At 34.5% G+C, this 23,581-nt stretch overlaps 1 protein-coding gene across 2 annotated transcripts in view; it reads left to right on the forward strand.

The window, feature by feature from the left end:
• Window positions 1-23,581, forward strand: part of Bbs7 (Bardet-Biedl syndrome 7) — a 45,375-nt gene that overhangs the window by 15,800 nt on the left and 5,994 nt on the right. For both annotated transcript variants that reach the window (XM_010611065.3, XM_010611060.3), the window contains exons 9-15: window positions 1,054-1,138; window positions 1,915-2,017; window positions 3,858-4,050; window positions 5,457-5,531; window positions 7,814-7,879; window positions 12,933-13,072; window positions 14,838-15,002. In XM_010611065.3, the coding sequence (XP_010609367.1) occupies window positions 1,054-1,138; window positions 1,915-2,017; window positions 3,858-4,050; window positions 5,457-5,531; window positions 7,814-7,879; window positions 12,933-13,072; window positions 14,838-15,002 (827 nt within the window). The remainder of the gene's footprint in view (window positions 1-1,053; window positions 1,139-1,914; window positions 2,018-3,857; window positions 4,051-5,456; window positions 5,532-7,813; window positions 7,880-12,932; window positions 13,073-14,837; window positions 15,003-23,581) is intronic.

Genomic DNA, 23,581 nt, shown 5'->3' on the forward strand with positions numbered 1-23,581 from the left:
AATTAGCCTAATGAACAACTAGGAAATTTGCGTCCTATAGGATTGGTGGTGAGAACTAGTGTTTTGTTGACTGTCTGGTTTGATGCTAGTGTGCATGCTCCCACCCATTTAAAACAGTGGTTCTCAGCCCTGTCTGCTGAGAATTACCTACCAGACTTTTCAAACTGCTAGTCAAAACCCACTGGTGGACTGCCAATGCATTTTTAAAAAATGAAATAGATTAGAATATATCAGAATGTAACATAAATCTTTTGTCACATATTTTGTTGTATATGTTCATGTGTGAATATATACTGGATGTAAAATTTATTGCTTTACAAATAACTTGAAAGCAGTGGTCTAGGATACTTGTTAAAAATACAGATTACTACTTGATTCACTTAAGTGATTATTGACAGACAAATTTGTGAGATATTGCCTAAAAGATGATCTTACTTAGAACTTCCAGAAATTAAATTCTTTGTAACTATTTAAAGATGTGATGAAAAATCTAGAAGCTATAGCTGGGGTTTGTGTCCCATCCCTGTAATCCTAGTACTGTGGAGGCTGAGGCAGAAAGATTGTGAGTTGGAGGCCAACCTGTGATCCAGTCTTAAAAAAATAAAAAGAAAAGAAAATCTGAAGCTAACTTTACAGGGGAATGTATAGTTTTGTTGATCTAAAAAACACTGGATAAAACACATGAGAGCTGATAGTTGAATTCAGATAATAGTCTAAAATACTAGCATTACATAATTATATATATATAACTCTATATTATATAATTTAAAATTCTTTAATATAAATAATTTTTGCTCATTGGATGATTGTAGTATCAGCTGAGTGTTACACACAGATATACTAGAGTCATTTTGAATCTTCTTTCCCAAATTTAGAAACACGGCAGTTTTTCAGCATTTTTCAAGATGTTGTCTTTCTAATCTTAGTGTATATGGTAAACATTCGATAAATATGTATTGAGCACCTTGATTAGGAAAATATTTCATAGCTTACTTTAACATACATTTGAAATTTTAGTAATTGATGAAATACTTGGTCTTAAATCTGTTGTAGATGTTGTCTGAAAGTGTCACATCCATCCAAGGTGGTTGTGTAGGGAAAGACAATTACGATGAAATCGTGGTGTCCACATACTCAGGTAAATGATGATTCATAGTTGAAGAAAGAATGAATAATAAAAATTAAATTTAATTTCTTTTGATGTTGTATTTTCAGAAAGTATCATTAGTAAGTTACTCTTGCCTACAGCTTTATAAACTGTATTGGTTTAAGAAATAAAGGTGAGGGCAGGGTAGGTAGCTCAGTGGTAGTGTGCTTGACACCCTGGATGTAATCCTCAGCTCTGAGAAAAAATAAAGGAATAATAGTTAACATTTGAATAGCACTTTTTAAGAGTACTTAGCATGTTTCCAGTGCCTTTGAAAATTAAATGATATTCTTTGGCTTAAAGAGAAGTATTTCCTGAAACTTGGTTTATGTTTTGGACTATGCATTTATAAAATATTGCTTGCTTTTGAGTAGGTACTTTTTGCATTCTCACAATAGTCGTATGATAGTTTAAATTTCCATGAAAATAACTTTTGAAAGGCAATTCTTTGTAGTTATTTTGAATTTTCCAGAATGTGCTGATTTATTCTATATTAAAAACTAAAATTGTCAAGAATTGAAAGACTCCTTTAATCATAGTATTATAGTATTGCAAGCAGAAAATAGTATTACAGAATACATATGTACTTTATGATTTGAATATTTTCCAGCTTGATTTTGTGCTTTGTTTTGTTTTTAAGAAGTCCAAGGGCTAAGTGGGGCTGATACTGGTGGACAAAAGACATGTATATTGAGGTTTCTGCTACATAATGTGTAATATATTACCAGCAGCACTAAATGATGCATAATTGCAATTCATCTCTACAGGCTGGATTACAGGTCTGACAACAGAGCCTATTCTTAAGGAAAGTGGACCTGGAGAAGAACTAAAAATTAATCAAGAGATGCAGAATAAAATTGCTTCTTTACGGTAATGGAGGGTTTTTTTTGTTTGTTTGCTTTTATTTTCCATGTCTTGGGGAAGTGTGTAGTTGTTGCTTTATATAAATGTACATGTACTATATTTTATTGGAAAGAATCATTAATCATCTTTTAAAGTGCAAATTTATGGGTTTGAAACAATTAGCAGTAAGTACTGACTAATTTTTTAGAATTACACCTTTACTATTATTATCCTATATTTTTTCTTAGCTCCAGAGTTATATTTTTTCATTTGCATAGTTGTGGATATAGTGTTCTGCGTAGACATTAGAAAGAAACTCACTCAGCCCTGTTTCTCCTTAACACTAATGTTCACTGTTCTGTGGTCCCCTCTGTATCTGTAATGTTGGCTTTTTAAATTTTTTGACTGGAACTGATAGCTCAGATACCAGGATTGCTTTTATGCCCTATTCAGTTTGACATGTCCTGTGAAAAGGGATTCTGTACTCATGTAAGGGTGCTTCATACAAGGAGGAAGTGGAAGTTGCTGAAAGTTTTAGTGACTGCTCACTCCATCCCTGTTTACCTCATAGGGAAATAAGGGCTGATTTTATGTTTGTTTGTTTGTTTGTTAGTTGAAAGCTAGATAAACTTTTAAGACAGCAAATGCCACAGTTACTAGTAGAATTCAGTGAAGCCACGAAGAAAGCAAGCTAATGTTTATGCAAACAAGTGTACCAGACTCATTCAGGATATCCTCGTTCATGCAATAAGAACGTTAGAGTTAACCTATTTATGTCAAAGATTAAATTTTTTTAAATTTTTGCATGAAATTCATATATGTAAGCCCGAAAAATTCAAGGAATAAGAATTTATAGAGAACACATTTCATTATGTTCCACTGTTACGTGCATTCTAAAAATAGATCATTAGGCATTGAATGTCTACCTCACATTCTCAGTATAAGATTTTGTTTTTATAACCAAGTTTTCCTCCTTCTGATTCTGCTGGAAGGAAAGTTCTTTGGCAAGTTTATATTGGTTTTGTTCATTCAGCACCTGGAACAGTGCTGGGTACATAGGAGTAAGTACATAATATTAGTAGTATAAATTTCTTGAGTGAATGAATTTTTCACTTTGATCATTGCACAAGTCCCTTCTTAGACAACCCCCTAAATTAGAGCTAGCTAAACTTCATGTTGTTCTACCCCATTTACTATGTACTTCATTTGTATATAGCCATTCCCCTTAATTAAAACTATTATAGGCAAGGATCTGGGGATTTATCTCAGTGGCACCTTCCCTTCCTTGAGTTCCATCCCCAGTAGCAAAAAAAAAAAAAAAAAAAAAAAAAAAAAAAAAAAAAAAAGAACTATTCTAAGAATGCCTATGCAGTTCATTCCCAGCAGACCCCACTGCAAAATTGGATAGAATTTAAACTGTTCCCCTGGCTCAAGATCATGCCAGAATGTCAGTGCTCTGCAGACTCCTAATTCTGCCTGCCCTCCTGTCTTACTGAAAGGTATACATTTATTGGCTTCATGCATTTTGTTTCTTCTCAGCTAGTTTAATGTGTTCTGCCCTTTTAGTGTCTCTTCTGACTAGCACTATTTTTATCTACAACTGTATTCATGTACTAGAGTTCAATTTTTGAAATCTGATATTTGAACTCTATTACTGTTGTTGGTGTGAGATTAGTAAGATGATTTCACTTTTGGATTAGAGGTAAATAATATGGAATAATTTGGTCACTCATATAGAAGCACAGATTTTGTTTGTATTGGAATTATAGTTCTAACCACTAAAATCCCACTTTGCAAAAATAAATGTTCCAAATGGCTCTCAGATTTTTTTTTTATAGGTGACAAAGTTGTATTGATTTTTCTCTAGGAGTGAATTGGAACATTTGCAGTATAAGGTACTACAGGAAAGAGAGAACTATCAACAGGCTTCTCAATCAAGCAGAGCAAAAACAGCTGTATCTTCAATTAGTATAAATGACAAGTTTACATTAAGTAAAGATGATGCTAGCTATAGCCTTATTTTGGAGGTGCAAACTGCAATAGATAATGTCTTAATACAGGTAAGCAGAATGACTAATTTCTTTATTTTAGGATTGAATCTGTTTTGCAAATGAGTCATGGGCACTTACATTATTAAATATTTTCCTGAACTTAAGTTTCAGGAAAAGAGAGAAAAGACAGTAAGAATTTTATTCTTTGGATACCTTCTGGGAGATTCTTAACAGAGATGCAACTTAGAAAGCCCCAGTACTTAATGCCTTTGCTAGAACTTTTAAAAAATCTAAATATTTCTCACACAGCTGTTGCAGGAGGGTTGCCGTGAGTTCAGGGCCAGCCTGGGTCACATAGTGAGACCCTATCTCAAAAAACTAAAAGAAAAAAGAAATCTCTCAATACTAAAATGATAGTGAATAGTTTATTAACTCAGTAGTTTCTATGTAAGGTCAATAAGCAAAGTAGGAAATCTCAAAGCATGAAATTTAGGGATAATGTATAACTATTTTTCTATTTATTTAAATTGGCAGATCTTTAGGAGATAGCAAAAGATAATAGCATGAATAGAAAATAAGAATAAGATGGAAAACTCATATGAAAATGAGAAAATAATGAATTGCAGGAAGAAGATAAGGTTCAAAAAGATGTAGTAGAGAGATCAGATTATTAATTAAACCTTAGGTAGGAATTCTTTTCAGCTCACAGGCTACTGTGTTGAACAACCCTAAAAGTCATATGGAACACAGTTAGATGTGGTGGTGCATGCCCGTAATCCCAGCCCATGTCAGGCTGATGCAGGAAGATTACTGTGAGTTCAAGGCTAGCCTGAACTACATAGTGAGTTCAAGACCAACTTGAACTACACAGCAAGACCCTGTCTCAAAACAAAAACAAAAAAACAAAAAAACAAACAAACAAACAAAAAAAATCACAGTAACTTTCTTCTAGAAACTATTTCTTCGAAGGAGACTGCATATTATCTTCTTTTGGTGAAACAGATGAAATTAAAGTTGATAAAAATTAATTGATAGGATAGTTCTATGACATCCCATGGTAACATTATTTAGCACTGACAAAAAATAGGAAGATTAAGCCAGGCTTCGTGGTGAATACTTACAGTTCCAGCTGTCAGAATGTTTGAGGCAGGAGGATTATCACAAGTTTGAGGCTAACCTGGACTACCTTTTGAGTTCAAGGCTTGCTTTAACTACACAGTTAGACTCTGTATCAGAAAGAAAAAAAGCCACCAAAATTTGAAATATTATACTTTTAAGGGGATATAAAAGATGATATTGTATGACTTCTTATAGTTCAAGTTAGAAAAAGTAGTTGGGTATAAAATAAAATTTGTTCTTTATTAAATTTGTTTCCTAGAAGTGTTATGATTTAATATAAATCAATAACTCATTATTCACATGTATTTTATGAACACTTTTAGGTTTTCCATCTGATTTTTTTTTTAATATTGTAGAGTGATGTTCCAATAGATTTACTTGATGTGGATAAGAATTCTGCTGTTGTTAGCTTTAGCAGCTGTGATTCTGAGGTAAGTAAAAAGTATTAATTCTTCACGTTTTCATGTCTTATACCATTTTGATTAAAGTCTGTTACTGCTGTGTTTGATGTTTCCTCTTTAGCTATTCCTTTCATAACCTTTCCCTCAGAATCTGCTTTTTCCTCTTTCCTTGTCCTTCAGAAACTGAGGTATTGTCCTAGATTCTTTGGGCTCTATCATCAGTTCTCTGCCTCTTTGACTCCCATACTCTACTGGGCTCCCTTCCCACTTCCATTAACTGAGTCGAGGCCTTCATCGTGTCTTGCTTGATTCTCTTATTCCATCAGTTTTTCTGTCTCCAGTTGCCTCACACCTTCAGACTGCTGTGTGCAGCTGCTAGAGGTCTTCTAAAATCCAAACATCACTGAGTCATTTCATTTTTCAAACCTTTTAAATTACTCCTGTTTCTTGCTGGATATAAGTTTAGAGTCCTTATTGTGGTATAGAAACTTGCTCACAATTCAACTCTTAATTACTTCTCCAGCTCATCTCTGATAAGCTGCCATCTCCTCCTCATGCTTATTATTTTGGCCAAACTGAAGTTTTTAAGATTTCTTGAAGCCATGTGTAGTAGTGCATACCTGAAATCTCAGCACTCTGGCAGGCTGAGGCAGGACAATAGCCAATTCAAGCACAGCCTGGGAAATTTAATTTAGCAACTTAGCAATACCCTGCCTCAGCATAAAAAATAAAGGGCTGGGATGTAGCTCAGTATGAGGTCCCTGGATTCAATCCCAGTAACCCCCCCAAAAGTTATTGAAAGAGCTGTAGTTTCACATATCCTGCATTTAAACATAATCTTCCTTCCCCTGGTCCTTCTGGCCCACCCCACTCTTTCTCAATTATTAAATGCTTACTTAACCTTCATCAGGCAAGGCATTTATTGAGCCCTCATGTCCAAAGTACCTATGAGATTATGTCATTATTTTGGGCTTTCTCTTACTGTATCACTTCCTTCTGCTCAAAACTAGAGCAAGACCTGGCTTCTGCAGAGAAATTATGGAAAAGATAAAGTTAGAATTAGCTGCCCTAGAAAAAGCAGGAGGGAAGATGGTGACTGGAATTGGTGGGTAGTTATAGACTTTTTTAAAAAGTAGGAATAAAAGAATGGATGAAGTTGCTAATCTTATGATAAGCATTTTCTATTTTTTAAGAGAAAAAATTTAGTAATTATAGTTTGCCACCCTTGTTTGAGAGTAAAACATAAAGGGTCTGTAATTTTATGATCATTTAAAAAAACTAAATTATCATAAACAAATTTTTGATTCCTTAGTTAATGTGAAAAATCATTGTTTACATCACTGCAGACTGTGGCTTCTTAAAGCAGAAAACGCTATGTAGATTTCAAATACACACCAAGTAGAAAGACAAATAAAGGTTTCAGTAATTTTCATGTAGGTTTTTCAACCTCTCTTTCCCTGCTCTAAATCTAGTCACAGATATTTTGTCTCTCTTAGTCTATATCATTTTATTTATAAATACTTTATGTTACATTTGTTTTTAATTACCCAAGAATATTTATTTTAAAGTTGATCCATCTTCCCTGTTTACTAAGTTGAAATAATTTGATATTAAAAATTTGAGTTTTCTTTTTGATACCAGCATCCTTCTTATTCCTTTTGATTATTAAAAATAGGAGAATCACCATAAATGAAAATTACATATAAAATGTTTCATATTGCTTTGTATAGTTGTGAATTTGTATCCTTAGATACATTTTTTCTATTTTTAGTAGTTTACTATTCAGTTTCCAGCAGCTATAGTATTTAAAGGAAGCTCTCAGGTTGGCTCAGTAAACATGTATTTGTTGAGTGCATGCTAGGCACCATGCTGTTTACTAAGAGTCAGAGATTGGCTGTTTCTCTTTCCTCTATAACTATTTGTGAAAACCAAAGATATTGGTGTGCATACCTTTATAGTGTAAACATTAGGCATTTGCATTAACAGATTTTTAGAAGAACTCTTAATATTTACAAATGTTATAGAGACCAAAGATGAAAAGAGCACGAGCTTTAGGATTCTAAAGATAGGAATTTCATTTCCAGTTTTTTCACTAGCTTTGGAAAAATTTATGTAACTTCTCATAGCCTCAATTTCTTCATCTGAAAGACTTATGTAAGTGAAACTTATTATGTAGGCTTACTTAATAGGAAGAAACAAGAATATGTTAATGATAGGTATTCAAAGAAATGGTAAACACTTTTATTATTGATGATTTTTTTATTGTTAATAACATGGATTTATACCTTTCCTCAATTTTGGATTCTTCCTAGTCAAATGACAACTTTCTTCTTGCCACTTACCGGTGCCAGGCAAATACCACAAGGCTGGAGCTCAAGGTAAAAGCGGTGTTAGAAATTACCTTTATGTAAATGTCTGAACTTTTTCTCCCTGCTCCCTTGATATACCTTATAAAGTGTGATATAATTTCTTTGCATTGGATTTCTCTGAAATGCAGAATTTGAGAGGAATAGCTTTAAAATGATAAGTGGACTGGGGCATGGTGGCTCAGGCCTGTAGTTCCAGTACTCAGGAGGCTGAGGCAGGAAGATTGCCATGAGTTCCAGGCCAGCCTGGGCTAAATAGTGAGTTCAAGGCCACCATGAACTATATATAGTGAGACCCAGTCTCAAGAAAAAAAAGGCAAGTCGGTTTTCATTTCGCTCAAACCACTGTCTCTTCTATTGATCTTAAAGTTTCCACTGACTGGAATGGTTTTGTTCATATATGTGTGTGTGTGTGTGTGTGTGTGTGTGTGTGTGTGTGTGTGTGTGTAATGAATCCTCATGTATTTATAATTAGCTTCAGCAGTGATCAACTCACTCAATCCACAGCCTTCTTTATACTGTCACTCACACCCTATATCATTTTGAAGCAAAGACAAGAAACATATAATTTCACTTATAAATATTTTGTTATGTATGTATAACAGATAAGTACTCTTTTTAAAACATAACTACAATGTTGTTATCAAACCTAAAAATAACAATAGTTGCTTGTTATTATCATTTAGTGTTCAAATTCTAATTTTTGTGTTTATAGATTGAGCCAATCATAGTCTGAGTAAAACATAAACTGAGTTTATGTAGGCATTTCCCCTCTATTTTCCTACTGTCTGGATTTCACTGATTATTTTCCAGTGGTTTCATTTAAAGTTTTCTTTAGCAATTTAATAACACAATCTTATAATTAACTATTGAGCATAGAAAGCCCAATTTGTGGTGTAATAATTAAAACTTGAAAAAAATTTTAGTTTTGATAAAAGTCTGATCTAAAACTCTGATCTATAACTTTTTCTTGATGTTGCTGATGTTGTGAAATTCAAAGTGTGTTTTTACTGGAGAAATGCTGCTACAAAATACTTTTTTTCATATTTGGCTAAGAATATTCCAGTTAAATATATTTTTCCTTAAACAACACATTTGATCTGTGTAAGTTCCCTTTCATACAGTGTGACAGGAAATTTGAAAACTAAGAAGAAATTATAAATGAATATACTTAAGCATATTTTATGAATGACTTAATTAAATATTTAATATTGTATGTCTCTGAGTAAAGTTATGCCAGTAAACTTGAAAGCATGCTTAAAAATTTTAATAAAAGGAAGAACAGATTAAAGTTCAGAGGAAAAAGTAAATGCCTGAAAAGAGACGGCAAATTAGGAAAAACAAGAAGGGAGATGGAACTTGCCTTGCCATATAATAAAATGTACTATAAAACCACTATCATTAAAATAATGGAGAAGCTGGATGTGGTGGGTGGCACACATCTATTGGCTGCTCAGGAGGCTGAGTCAGGAGGATCACTTAAGCTCATAAGTTTAGCACTAGCCTAGGTGACATAGTGAAATCCTCTCTCAAAAAGAAACAACCAAAAAACCTGGGAGAGTATTTCCAAATTTAAATAAATATGCTCTGTAAGAGAATTGCCTATAGAAATAGCACCTAGCACATATTTATGGGAATTCATTGCATATCTATTTAAGGAAAAGTTCTATTTGCTATTTCTGTTTTAAAATTGAAATTAGTACAACTGGTATTCATCTGAAAGAAAATTAAATAGATTCATTCATACTTCCCCATCCCGTACTGGGGGACCCAGCCTATGCCTGTAGCATGCTAGGCAAGTGTTCTACCACTGCACTCCACCCCAACCCTAGTGCAGTCTTATGTCATATATAGTAAATAAATTTAATGAATTAAGTACCTGATTGTTAAAGAAAATACCAATAAAATATAAAGACAACCTGTAAACTCTTATAAAGAAAGCCACTGAAGAAGGAAAATAGGCATGGCATACAGCTAGGTGTGTCAAACCAGGGTGTGGTGGTGCATGACTATGATCCCAGTGCTCTGGAGGCTGAGGCAGGAAGTTCACTTTGAGTTTGACGGCCAGCTTAGACTCCACAGTGAGTTCAAGACTAACCTGTAATACATAATGAGACCTTGTTTCAAAAAACAAAAAACATAGTATTTGGAGATAGGCAATTCATAAAAGGGGGAGTCAAAATAGCTATCAAACAAAAAGTTCTACTTTATTATTAGGGAAATTCAAATTAAGACAAAGGCAATTTCTGCTTATCTAACAAAAAATATTACGGAGCAACATCACAAGGCAACAGGGATGAGTAAAAGGCCATTTAGGAGTGTCTAGTAGCAAGAAAGTCATAGTAATATTCATGGAGAAGTGTATATAGTTCCTTGCAGCATTGCTTGTAAGGCAGTAAAGTAGAGCCAAAGGGAATACTCACAAAGATTAAATGTCTGAATGAATAAGTCTCCATACCATGGGATATTAACACAGTTACTATAGAGCATAAGTTGGATCTACTGTACCTTTTAGCATGTAGAGATTCCAGAAAAACACAAAATGAAGATAAAATCCCTATATTGAGATAAAGAAAAGTATCTTAGCTGCTGTTGTTGTTGCTGAGACACAGAGACACCCACAAATGAAAAGAGAGGTTTGTTTAGGCTCACGGCTTTTAGTAGTTTCAGTCTATAGTTAGCTGGCTCAACGCAGGGCAGCATGGCAGTGGGACCTGACAGAAAAGTGCCTCTTGATGTGGCAGTGGAGATCAGAAAGCCTTCAGGAGTAGGGAGTGCCTGCTTGGTGCCACACATCTGTGATCACATTACTCACTAGGCTGAAGCAGGAGGATTGCCCCAAGTTCAAGGCCAGCCTAAACTACAAGGTGAGACTCTCTCTCTCTTTTTTTTTTTTTATAAACAACAACAAGGACAAACAGAGGAAGGAGGAAGATAAACCCTTACATCCCGGTGACTCATCTCTTCCTCCAGCCAGGCTTCATCTTCTCAACATCAGTTTTAACTATAAACTCATCAGTGGATGGGATGTGGTGGTACATGCCTATATAATCTCAGCACCCCGAAGGCTGAAGCAAGATCACTGCAAATTCCAGGATAGCCTGGATTACATAGCCAGACCCTGTGTCCGCAACAACGAAACCAAAAACTCATCAGTGGACTAATCTCACGCTATGATCCAATCACCTCCCCAGCACCGTGCCTATGAGCCTATGAGGCTTTGGGAGGCATCTAGATGTAAACCATAACAAAAATTTTGGGAGGAAATATCCCTGTGGAATCCAGCAGTCATACAGTGTGGGAGAGGCATGAGCAGTGAGAGTGAGAGGGAGGCAATAGTAGTAGAAGGGGCAGAAATATGGAGAAAATCAAATTTTAGAAATGAAAGCAAGGTTGTCTGTGATAAAAATAAAGTGCATTCATGTGAAACTATACAGTGTTTGGGTTTTGTGCACATACACATAGAAACACACATAGTAATCATCTCTGAATAGCACAATTTCGGGGACCTTGTATCCTAATTTTTCTATTGTTTCTTAAATAATATGAATTGTTGTATTCATTAAAATAATAAATTTTATATGAAATTACTGTATGTACTATTAAAGCTCTTTTTTATTACAGAAAAATTCCTGCTTCTAGTGTAAGCTTATGCTTGAAAAATAAACTCTGGACAGGGCATGGTCATACACACCTGTAATCCCAACACTTGCAATGCTGAGGCAGGATGGTCACAGTGAAGCCAGCCTGGGCTTCATAGTGAGTTCAAGGTTCACCTGAACTGCATAGTGAAACCCTGTCTCAAAAGCCAAAATAATTAACAATAATAATAATAATAATAATAATAATAATAATAATAATAATACCCTGTCTTAGAAGCCAAAATAATAACAATAATAATATAAAAATAAACTCTAAAATGTGGATTTATTAGATCTAGTTTTTCTTTATTTTTATTCCTTAATTTTATCTTCCTATTTGTAAAACAAAATATTGCTTTAACCTTTTCTTTATATTTTTCACTTTGGTAAAATATGAGTCCTCCTCATTGCCATGAAAGATGTAGGTTACAGTATCAGTTAGGTTACCTTTGGAATACAGAGGTACAATAGTTTGCCCATGAATTGGAGCAGAAAACTGACAGAGGGCAGAAGAAAGAAGCTGGGTAACATTGGCATTCCTCTTAAATTACCTCTTTACAGTTTAATTATTTCTGTTAAGTGTTTGAAATCAGGCTATCCAACAAGCAGTATTCAGAATAGTCTGAAAAATTTTTCCAGACCAAATTTGCCATAATTACTCTGTGGTATTGCTTTTCTGTTTCCCCAGAAAGCCAAGAATTAAGTTATTGAAAGCATTTCTTTCTGCCAACAGATTTTTGTAACGATATCTCTATAGGTATAATCCTTGTTTCTGAGAAAAATGAAGTATTTTATGAGTTTTAGTTATTTTTGGTAGGGTAGGGGAAAAGAAAGATGGGAATGGAATTAACATGAGAAAAAGAAAAAATGAAAACAAAGTCTTTTTAGCTAGGGATGGGTGGAGGGGTTGAAGGGAGGGCAGGGGAATGGGAAAAAAATAACCAAGATGGATTATGTAAAAGTTCAAATTTCCAATGATGAATGTCATTACGTTGTATACCTTAAATGTATCAATAAAATAATTTTAAAAGAATAAAATAAAAACTTACTTAAATCTGTTCAACAAATAAATCTAGATTTTAAACATTTTTCATATAAAATATATACCTATCTTCTTAAATGTAAGAGGGTAGTATGTAAGAATATATGTTTTGTCTTAGAATATAGCCAGGGATTGTTAAACATAGACTCATCAACTGAGAATATGTGGTGGGGATAACTTGATGATTGATTAACTTTACTGTTGACTATCAAAATAGTATTTTTTCTTACTCAAGTGTGAAAAAGTGTTTAAAAGAATGCCATTATACCCCTCAAAATAAGATAGAAGCAATTAAGACATTATTTCATAACTCATGTTGAACATTTAAACATGTCTATGCTACAAATTATTCTTATTTTTCTTCTCTTTTATATTGCACCAGATTCGCTCAATTGAAGGCCAGTATGGCACACTTCAAGCATATGTGACTCCAAGAGTTCAACCCAAAATCTGCCAGGTCCGCCAGTACCACATCAAACCTCTTTCACTTCATCAGAGAACTCATTTTATTGATCAGAACAGGTAGGACAAAGGAGAGAGCAGTTTACTTTTAAACTACTATACTATTCAGATAAACTTGTATTTTATTTATTTATTTATTTATTGACACAGGATCTCACTATGTAGTTTGGGCTGGTCTTGAACTCACTGTGTAGTCCACGTTGGCCTTGAGCTTGTGGCACTCCTCCTGCCTCAGCTTTCTGAGTGCTAGGATTATAAGAGTGTGCCATCATGGCAGCTATCCTGTGTTTTATTTTTGTAGTATAAACCCTGGTAACTGTTCATGACTTTAAAAATTAAACAGTTATTTCAACTAGTGGGTTTAATACTTATCTGTGGGCTTAGCATTTCTAGTAAGTATAAGATTATCTTATTTTAGGAGCTGTCAAATTAAGACTTTCCTGTTTCTCTCATATTACTGTTTTGACGTTATTAGAGTAGCAGTTTTCTCAAACACCATTGTGAGCAAATACTGGTTAGCATTTCAAATGTACAGTTCTGTGTGACTAAGGCTTTATTAGCTTCAAATATTACATTTTCTTTTTGTTTCACTTTAAGGAATACCGTAAGAGCAATTTATTGTCATAGTTCTTATTATTTCTGACTTCCATTCCAATTTAAGCATCTCCTGTTTATCATGTTTCAGGGCAAAAGAGAATAGGCTAAAATAAAAGAGAAAGCAATGAGATGGACAATTATGGAATACATCCTCTGTGTCATGCATTGTTAGGTCTTTATGTATTATCATTGAATTCTTATAGCCACACAGGTCATGGCTCAATTTTACAAATGAGAAATGGAGACATAGAAAAGCAACTTTCTAATAAAAGTACCAGAGCTGTGTTTTGAGATCAAAGCCCATGTTCTGTCTATTGCACCTTGTACTTTAAAAGATATGTAATTTAAGATGTAAAAAGGAAAATTCCTAAGGAAGATTTCTGGAAGACATTATAGAGAACAAGTTTGTCTGGGGTGTCTTCATGCTTAATAGTCAAAGTTACCATAAATGGGTACAGCATGGTGTGTTAGAACAGCAAACTGGGAATCAGAGACTTGGATTATAGTATGTTCCTATGTAATTTGGGGAAATAATTTAATTTCTGTGGAATTTAGTTTTGTCATCTCCAAATGAGAGGACAGATCTTGATTATCTCAAAAGTGTCTTCTGAATTTTTTATTTTATGTACTTTGTATTTTGCACCTCTATAATTATCCATTTGATTTATTTTAAATTACTAATTTTTTTCTTTTCCCCCTTATTCTTTATTATATGTTTTTGCAGGATAGAAAATATATTCTATATCCTGCAAGAAAGTACTATTTCCTCTAACTTACCCTATGGCACATAGTAAAGAAAGAGCAGAGTTTCAAGTTCATGCTGGTCTTACTAAAAGCCCAACTCTGCCTTCACATAATGCTGATGCTTTCTCTAGCAATATTTATACATCTTTTGTAGTTGATCTAGTAGATATACTAGATGAACTGTTGAAAAATAAAATCTACTGAATACATTCAAATTTATTTGTAAAGCATGTTATAATGCAATATCTTAGCTAAAATCAATGTATTACTTAGATAACTATTCAAATATCTAGATCAGGGTTACATATAAATAACTATTCCTTTTTATGAAATTAAAATATTTGATGTTTAAGATTCATCCAAGAAAACTTAAATTTAAAAAAATTATTTAGCTACTATTATAAAACTCTGCTTGTAAATGTACACATATAATACTTTTACACATTCTCGTCCACAACTGTATGCCTCTACTTTTAAATTACAGACCCATGAATACCCTGACTCTCACAGGTCAGTTCAGTTTTGCTGAAGTTCACTCTTGGGTGGTTTTCTGCCTTCCTGAAGTTCCTGAAAAACCTCCAGCAGGAGAATGTATAACATTTTACTTTCAGAACACTTTCCTGGATACACAACTTGAAAGTACCTACAGGTAAATTACACTTATTACTTGCTGACAAGTGTTGTCATATGGAAATGTTGTATCTGAGTTATCATTTGTTTTAAGGCAGGTATAAGTTCTAAATAATATGATTGAAAATTTACACTGTTCAAGAGACTACTGGAAAACAAATAGAATTAATGAATTTAGAAAAGTAGTTAATAAAAATGAATATGCAAAGGTCAATACCTTTCCTAAATTCCCAACAATAACAGTAACCAGGTAGAAAATAGTTTTAAAAGGCATAAGGAGTAGCAATAGCAATAATACAATGCCCACATAAAATGTGTAGTAATACTCTTCATTAGAAATGTGCAGATCTTACATGAAGAAAACTATAAAATTTTATTACTCTGAAAGACTTGATTAAATGGAGTAATATATTCTGTAGTCATCAATATGAAGACACTGTAGAGATGGCAATCTGTCTTAGTTACTTTTCTCATTGCTGAGACAAAATACCCAACATACAAAGTGAAAGGAGGAAAGATTTATTTGGCTCACAAAGAAAGGTAGGGGTTTCAATCCATAGTTGGCTGGGTCCAACACAGGGTGTCATGGCAGAGGGGCATTGTAGAGGAGAAACAATTTATGGCAGGCAGAAGGCAGCAAGGCATTACAACAGCCTCCTTTTTGTCCCTTATATTGTATCCAGGCTATCTGCTCTTAGGGCAGGTAGCATTCATACCTATAGTGGGCTTCCTCATTATCCACTCCCAGAATTATGCCAAACCAATTAGTAAACTAATTTAGTAATCGCACACACTTAATCCCAGCATCACATGCTTTAGATCCAGCTACCTCTGAAAATGCCCCATCTATGACTGCATGAGGCTTCAGGGGAACATCTAGATATAAGCCATAACACAGCCCTTCCAAAATTGATATGAATGTTTATGTTTATTCCCATAAAAATTCTAGTTCAGTTTCTTTATGTAAAAATATGAAATGGCTTAGAACTTCAGGACCTAGAGCTGCAAGCGTTGTGAACCTGTCATTTTACAGTGTGGCATGATTAGATTGTTTTCACTCTTCTCAAGCTCCTAGTGGTACTCCTGTCCCCTTCACTGTTACTTCTCACTCATCTCCCATAACTGAGTTTTTTTCAGTTTTTCAGTTTTGTAGAAGCTGAGCTTTCCCCTTCCATTTTTCCTATCCCTGGTTGTTAAATGGCTTTCTTCTTAGATAAAGCTAAGTCTCTACATCTGCTCTTTGAACTTGGACCTTCTTTTTCTTGAAGATCTTTGCCTTCTCATCCTTTCTTACATATCCATGTTGTGGGTCTTGCTTTCTTTTGTCTTGGAGTGAGGAAGAGATTCTTACCCTCTTTACCTAGCCTCTTATGCATTCTTTCCCTAAGCCAATGATTGAAATATTCTACTCCCTCCTTCCTAGTTGAGACTTTACCATGCTAAGTTCTTGAAGCAACAGTGAACACATAATTTTGCTTCAGAATGAAGCCTTTTGAGACCAAGAGGTCTAGCTGTTTTTTGCATCAGTTCTGTGGATTTGTTTACTGTATTCTCCAGGAAGTTCCTCTCTGTCTAAACCTATAATTAATTCTGTTGTGAAGCACTACATGAATCTCAAGAGTTAATCATAGCAGACAGTTCAACACACCTCTGCCATGTTATATATATTTTATAATAGCATACCTTTTCTCTTTACCATTCTGTGTCTTCATTCTTTTCTTAACCATCAAAACAATCCTTTAAGGTCGAGCCTAACATACTTTACTGAAGCTTTCTTTGATTCTCTTCTCTGTTCCTATAGCTTTTTTTCCCTCCTTGAATCTAGAGATCAAACCCAAGGCCTCGTGTATGCTAGGAAAGCATTGTACCACTGAGCCACACCCCTAGTTCCCTCATAGCATTTTATTTTTACCAGTCTTTGGTCGTCATTAATATTTGCTTGGGGACTATGATAATTTTTATATAAGATTTAGTCTTTATAGAAGACTGTATCTTAATAGACATAGTCTGTTTTTTAAAATCATCTTTGTGTATAGCCTCCAAGTATCTAACACATAGGTACTTGCATACAGTAATGTTCAATATGTATCTTTCAAGTTTCTGAATAAAATACATGTAATTGAATGTAGTATAGAAGCATGTGTTTTGGAAGCAGCCATAATTAGATTTGAGTCATGGCTCTGTGACTTATTGGCTGTGTGACCAAGGTTGCTTAACTCTCTGAGCTTTAGTTTTCTTTTCTGAGGAATGGAAATGGCACTTACTTCATTAAGTTGTGACACTTCAAAGAAAATGAACCATGTTAGTCATTTCACAGTGCCTGACATTGTGACACTCACAGTACCTTCACAATGCCTTCTGTTACGATGAAAGACTAGTAGAAATGCCATGATTTTGAAAACATAATTGAGATCAGTATAATAAAGGAGTATTATTTATCTTTTTAGAAAAAACAATTAACATTTGCCTACAGCTGGTCAATGTAAATTATTAGTGTATGTATGTATATGAAAACCTAGTGAAAAGGCAACATGGGCTATATGAAAAATGGTATGAATTAGAGCTTTGGATCATTTAGAGGAGACCAAATACAGGCCAAATAAAAGGAATTTATTTGCTCAGATAACTTAAGTCTAGCAGTAATTTGCCCCAGGTACAACTTGATCATTGGCTTAACTGATGTCATCAAGATTTTATCCCCTTCTGTTCCTCAATTACGTTTTTGTCTTTCCTTGGCTTTACCATGTAGTAGTAAAGTAGTGGCCATGTGGCTCCTAAAATCTAGTTTTTATTTTTCAGCTACCATATAGCCTCTCTTTCATACTAGTTCCATTAAAAGTACCAGAGTTGAATATCTTTGTCAAGCCTTGAACCTGTGATCAGGTGTATGGAATATACTGAGAAATGATTCCTCTTGAAGTCATAGAAATAGATTGGGGGCAGCGCCATTGAAATTATATAGATGAGAAGGGGGAGAGAGGAGAAAGAGTGTTTCTTTTTTCTTTTTTTGTATCAGGGATTGAACTCAGGACTTTGAGTTTGCGAGGCAGACACAGTGCCACTGTGCTAAATCCCCAGCCCCAAAAGAGAGTTCCTTAAAGAAAAATATAGGTCCTTTGGTCATAAAGAGTGGCAGTGGCAGCTAGGTATGGCAGAACAACGTGTCAGTCAGGTTTGATATCAGATTTCTTTCAATGATGAAGCATTAGTCATGTTGTCATTGGTGTGATTACATCAAGGAAAAGCATACCTGTATCTGTAAGTAAGCTTTTATAAATGCATTTTTTATATAAGAGATTAACTATTGAAAATACTTGCCAGGGATTTAGCTCAGTGGTTCTGCCGCCTGCCTCACAAGCACAAGGTCCTGAGTTCAATCCCTAGTACCAAAAAGAAAGAAAAGAAAATACTAATGATAATGAAGAAAAAACTTTCTAAATGAAGTACTTATTTAAATTGTGGTATCTTTATGAGGCATACATAGACTCTTTAGTTTTGTCAGTATAGTTAAAACCTGAATTAATCATTTACCTATGCTTTATATAAATGACATTCAAAGACACTTAAAATCAAGTGAGTCCTAAAATGAGAAGACACTTAAACAAGATGCAACTCCAGACTTTGAGCTCACCAAAGGCAAATCCAGGGGGTGATGAGGTGGAACAATCCAAAAGCTATCTACCTGGACTCTCTGAAGAGGTAACAGCAGAAGGAACAAAGCAGATGAATGAAACTTTAGAAAAAAAATCAAATCAGAAATAATTTCTCAGATAAGTACAGAGATAGTGATCATAATGAAAGACATGCTTAGTGACTCTTGAGCAAACACAGATAAAAAATAAAATAATAAAATAAAAGGAGTTTCGGAAAACAATGGAAACCATTCACACCCAGCATAGTAAAGAAATGGAATCCATGAAACAGATTCAGATATCCAGGAGATTAAAAATTCCAGTGAAAGTAAACACAGCAGAATGAGCCAATGTGAGACTAGAATATCAGATATGAAAAATAAGATTGTGGTTAGCAATAATGAAAATAAAGATTTCTTAAAAATAGCAAGGACCATGAAAAATCAATCCAGCAGCTGATAGATGATGCAAAGAAGAATAACATAAGATTGATCAGAGTCAATGAAAAAACAGGAGGTAGCACAAATGACATAAACAAACCTGTTCACCAAAGTAATGGCAGAAAACTTCCCAGAAAGGAAAAAAAGAATTTGACATATAGATAAATGAGGCATATAGAACCCCAATTAGACATGATTTTAAAAAAAATCTAAACCAAGGCATACAGTAGTCAAGATTCACAGCAGACTTCTCAACAAATATTGAGGATATACTCCTAAGTGAAATAAATAAATCACACATGTAAATACTGAATAGTTTCTCTGGTGTGAAAAACTATAATAGTACATAAGATCCTAATGATATAATTGACAATGTGAAATAGGAAGAAAAAGGACTAAAGATGTAGGGAAAGTGGGAAGGGTAGGGGAAAGGTAATAAGGGAAAAGAAAAAAATATGAAAAAATGGAAATAAAGTGTTTGTAAATGGGGAGGGGAGGGAGGGGCTGAAGGGAGGGCAGGGACGAGGAGCAAAGATGAGAACCAAGACCTGTCATGTAAAGGTACAAGATCCCAATGATGAATCTAACTGTACTGTATACCTAAAATGTACCAATAAACTCAATGAGAGGGGAAAAAAAAAAAAAACAAGTCAAGAGAGCAAGGAGTGAAGTATTTCAAGCCCCAAAACAACCTCCAACCCAGATTGATGTATCCCACAAAACTATCTTTTAAAATTGATGGAGAATTAGATACTTTCATGACAACACCTGAGGAAATTCATGAATACCAAACTAACACTCTAAAGTGTTCTGAAGGATATTTTAGAAAAATATAACAAGAATTACAATGCCATGAACTAAAACGGAATGAATCATTTAGGCAAGGTAAGATATTAAACAGAAGAGGAAAAAAGGGAGCCAACAACAGGAAAATAACATGACAATCATAAGTCAATACATATCAGTTATAACCATCAGTGGTAATGGGTTCAATTCACTAATCAAAAGAAATAGACTGGCAGAATGGCTTAAGAAGCAAGACCCAACAATATGCTGCATACAAGAAACACATTTAATTCAAAAAGATAAAACATAGACTGAAAGTCAAAGGAAGGAACCCATGTGACAGGAACCCAGAAAAAAGCAGGGGTAGCTATTTGCAGACAAAATGGATTGCAAGCCAAGACATTAAGAGAGACAAAGAAGGTCACTACATCCTTATAAAGGGAACAATTGAAGAGGAAGTGATAACAATCATAAATATATGTACACTAGATACCAGTGCACCCAACCATATAAAACAAATATTAACATATGAAAAATTAAACACTAATATAATTATAATGGTGGATACCATTTACCCCACTGTGACAAATACATCAACTAGACAAAAAAAGCAATATTTGAACTGAAACAAACTTGTGAACAAATGGACTTAGTAGATGTCCTTAGTAGATGTCCACAGAGTGTTCCACCCCACAACACATTCTAAGCTGCACATTGGACATTCTCAGAATAGACCCATACTTCAGTAAATGGAAAAGAATTATCCCATGCATAGTATCAGACCATACTGCAATGAAATTGGAAATTACTGGCAAAAGAAACCACAAGAACTTCGTAAACATATGGAAATTAAATAACATCATCCTGAACAAACAGTAGGTCACAGAATTAAAAAAGAGGTTAGACAGTTTCTACCATTAAACAGTAATGCCAGTATAACACACCAGAACTTATGGATGTAATGAAAGCAGTCCTCTGAGAGAAATTTACAGAAGTGAATATCCATATCACGAAAACAGGGTGAGCTCAAATAACCTAATGTTGAACCTCAAGCTTTTAGAAAAAAGATAAGCAAGTCAAGCCCAAAGCTCATACGAGAGAGGAAATTATAATGATCAAAGTAGAAATTAATGCAATTGAGGCTAAGAAAACAGTACAAACAATCAAATAGTTTGTTCTTTGAAAGATTAAATAAAATTGATAACCTTTAACAAACGTTATCACAAAAAGTTTCACGTCCATGCAATTAGGATTAAAAAGAGTAAAATCACAGCAGATCTTGCAGAAATCCAGATCATCCATGCCTACTTTGAGAAGTTGTATTCTAATAAGATGGAAAACAGAAGAAATGGACAAATTCCTGCATATATGTGAATTATCAGAGCTGAATCAAGATTAAAAAATTCTAAATAAGCCAGTATCAATGAAATTGAAGATGTAATTAAAAATCTGCCAAACCGACAGATTCACTCCTGAATTGTAGAAGAATTTAGAGAAGACTTAATGCCACTGCTTCTCAAACTAATGAAATTTAAAGAGAAACAATACTCCTAATTAATTCCTGGAAGCACGCATTACTCTGATATCAAAATCAGGGAAGGATCCAACCGAAAAAGAGAACTACAGGCCAATATCTGTAACAAACAAGATGCAAAAATCCTCAATAAGATGTTGGCAAACAAAATACAGCAAATTGCCAATATTATACATCATGACAAAGTAGGATTCATCCCAGGGATGCAGGAATGATTCAACATATGCAAATCAATAAATGTAATACCATATTAACACAGCCTAGGACAAAGAGTACATGATCATTTCAGTAGATGCAGAAAAAGTGATAAAGCCTAGCACCTATTCATTATAAATACCTCCCAGAAAACTGGAATCCTTAGTCTGTCTCAATCTGATAAAAGCCATCTATGACAAACCAACAGCCAATCTCATACTAAATGGACAAAAGCTGAAAGCTTTCACTGTAAAAACAGAAAAAAGAGAAGGATGTCTACTATCACCACTTTTCTTCATATAGTTCTAGAAACATTAGCCAGAACAATTGAACAAGAGATGGAAACGGAATAAGGATATAAAAGGAAGAAGTTAAATTATCATTAATTGTAGATGATGTGATACTCTACATGGAAATTTCAAAAACTACACCAAAAGACTTTTAGATTTAATATCCAAATTCAGTAGCTAGATACAGAGTCAGCACTCAGAATATCAGTAGCCTTCCTGTACAAAAATAACAAACTCTGGGAGAGAAATTGGGGAAACAACACCTTTCACAGTAACATCCAAAAAAATGAAATACCTAGGACTCAATTTAATAAAGGAAGTAAAAAGACCTCTACATTGAAATCTATAATACTTGAAAATGGATATTAAAGAGGATATCACCAAATGGAAAGCTATCCCTTGTTCTTGGGTAAGAAGAGCCAATACAGTGATAATGGCTGTACTTCCAAAATTCTCACACAGATTTAATGCAATCCTGATCAAAATTCCAACAGCATATCTCAACAGAATTAGAGAAAACATTCCTGAAATTCATTTGGAACCAGAGACCTAGAATAGCAAGGGCAATTCTGGGCAACAAAGGTAAGGCAGGGGACATCACAATCCCTGACTTGAAATTATACTACAAAGCTACTGTGATAAGAAGAGTACGGTCCTGGCAAAAACAACAAAACAGCAGCAGCAACAACAACAGAGGATCAAAGGGACAGATTAGAAGATGCAGAAAAAACTCCAGACATACTCAACTACCTTATTTTTGACGAAGAATCCACCTTCCTTGGAAGAAAGAGACTCTTTAATAAAGGGTACTAGAAAACTCAGTTTCCACTTGCCAAGCATTAAAACTAGACCCATTATTTCACCATTCACTAAACTAAAATTTGATCAAGGCCCATGGATTTGGCTTAGTGGTTCCGCTGCCTGCCTCGCAAGTGCAAGAGCCTGAGTTCAATCCCCGGTACCCCCCCCAAATTGATTAAAACTCTAAATATTATAACAGAAACACTAAATCTGCTGGAAGATAGACTAGGTAGAACACCCCAAGACACTGGTATAGGCAAAGACTTTATAAACAAAACCCCTATCACAGAGGAACTATCACAAAAAAATCAACACCTGGGATCTCATCTTATTAAAAAGCTTTTGCAGGACAAGAGAAATCACCAAACAGAGTGAAGAGACAACCCACTGTGTGGGGAAAAGTTTTTGCTATTTGTTCCTCAAAGGATTACAATTTAGAATATATAAAGGACTCAAAAAAATCAGAACCCCCCCAGATTTAAAGATCCATACAGAAATATGCATTTGAAATGAAGAAACACTTCTCAGATAAAGATATAGAAAAGGCAATTAAATATATGAACAAATGTTCAACACAACTGGTCATTCAAGAGATGCAAATTAAAATAATGCTGAAATTTCATCTCTGGAAAGAATGGCTTTTATCAATATTGTTGGGGGGCGGTTACTGGGGATTAAACTCAGGATCTTGCGCTTGTGAGGCAGGCGGTAGCACCACTGAACTAAATCCACAGCCCTAAGAATGGCTTTTTTCAAGAGATCAACCAATAACAAATGCTGCCAGCATTGTGGGGAAAAAAGGAACCCTTCTCCACTGTTGGTGGGAGTGTAGACTAGTGCACCTATTGTGGAAATCTGTGGAGATTCCCCCAAAAAACTAAAACTAGAGGTAGACCCAGCTATTCCCTTTCTTGATGTCT

Source organism: Fukomys damarensis, unplaced genomic scaffold (genome assembly GCF_012274545.1).
Source record: "Fukomys damarensis isolate Sample0158 unplaced genomic scaffold, DMR_v1.0_HiC HiC_scaffold_38, whole genome shotgun sequence".
Classification (NCBI taxonomy): domain Eukaryota; kingdom Metazoa; phylum Chordata; class Mammalia; order Rodentia; family Bathyergidae; genus Fukomys; species Fukomys damarensis.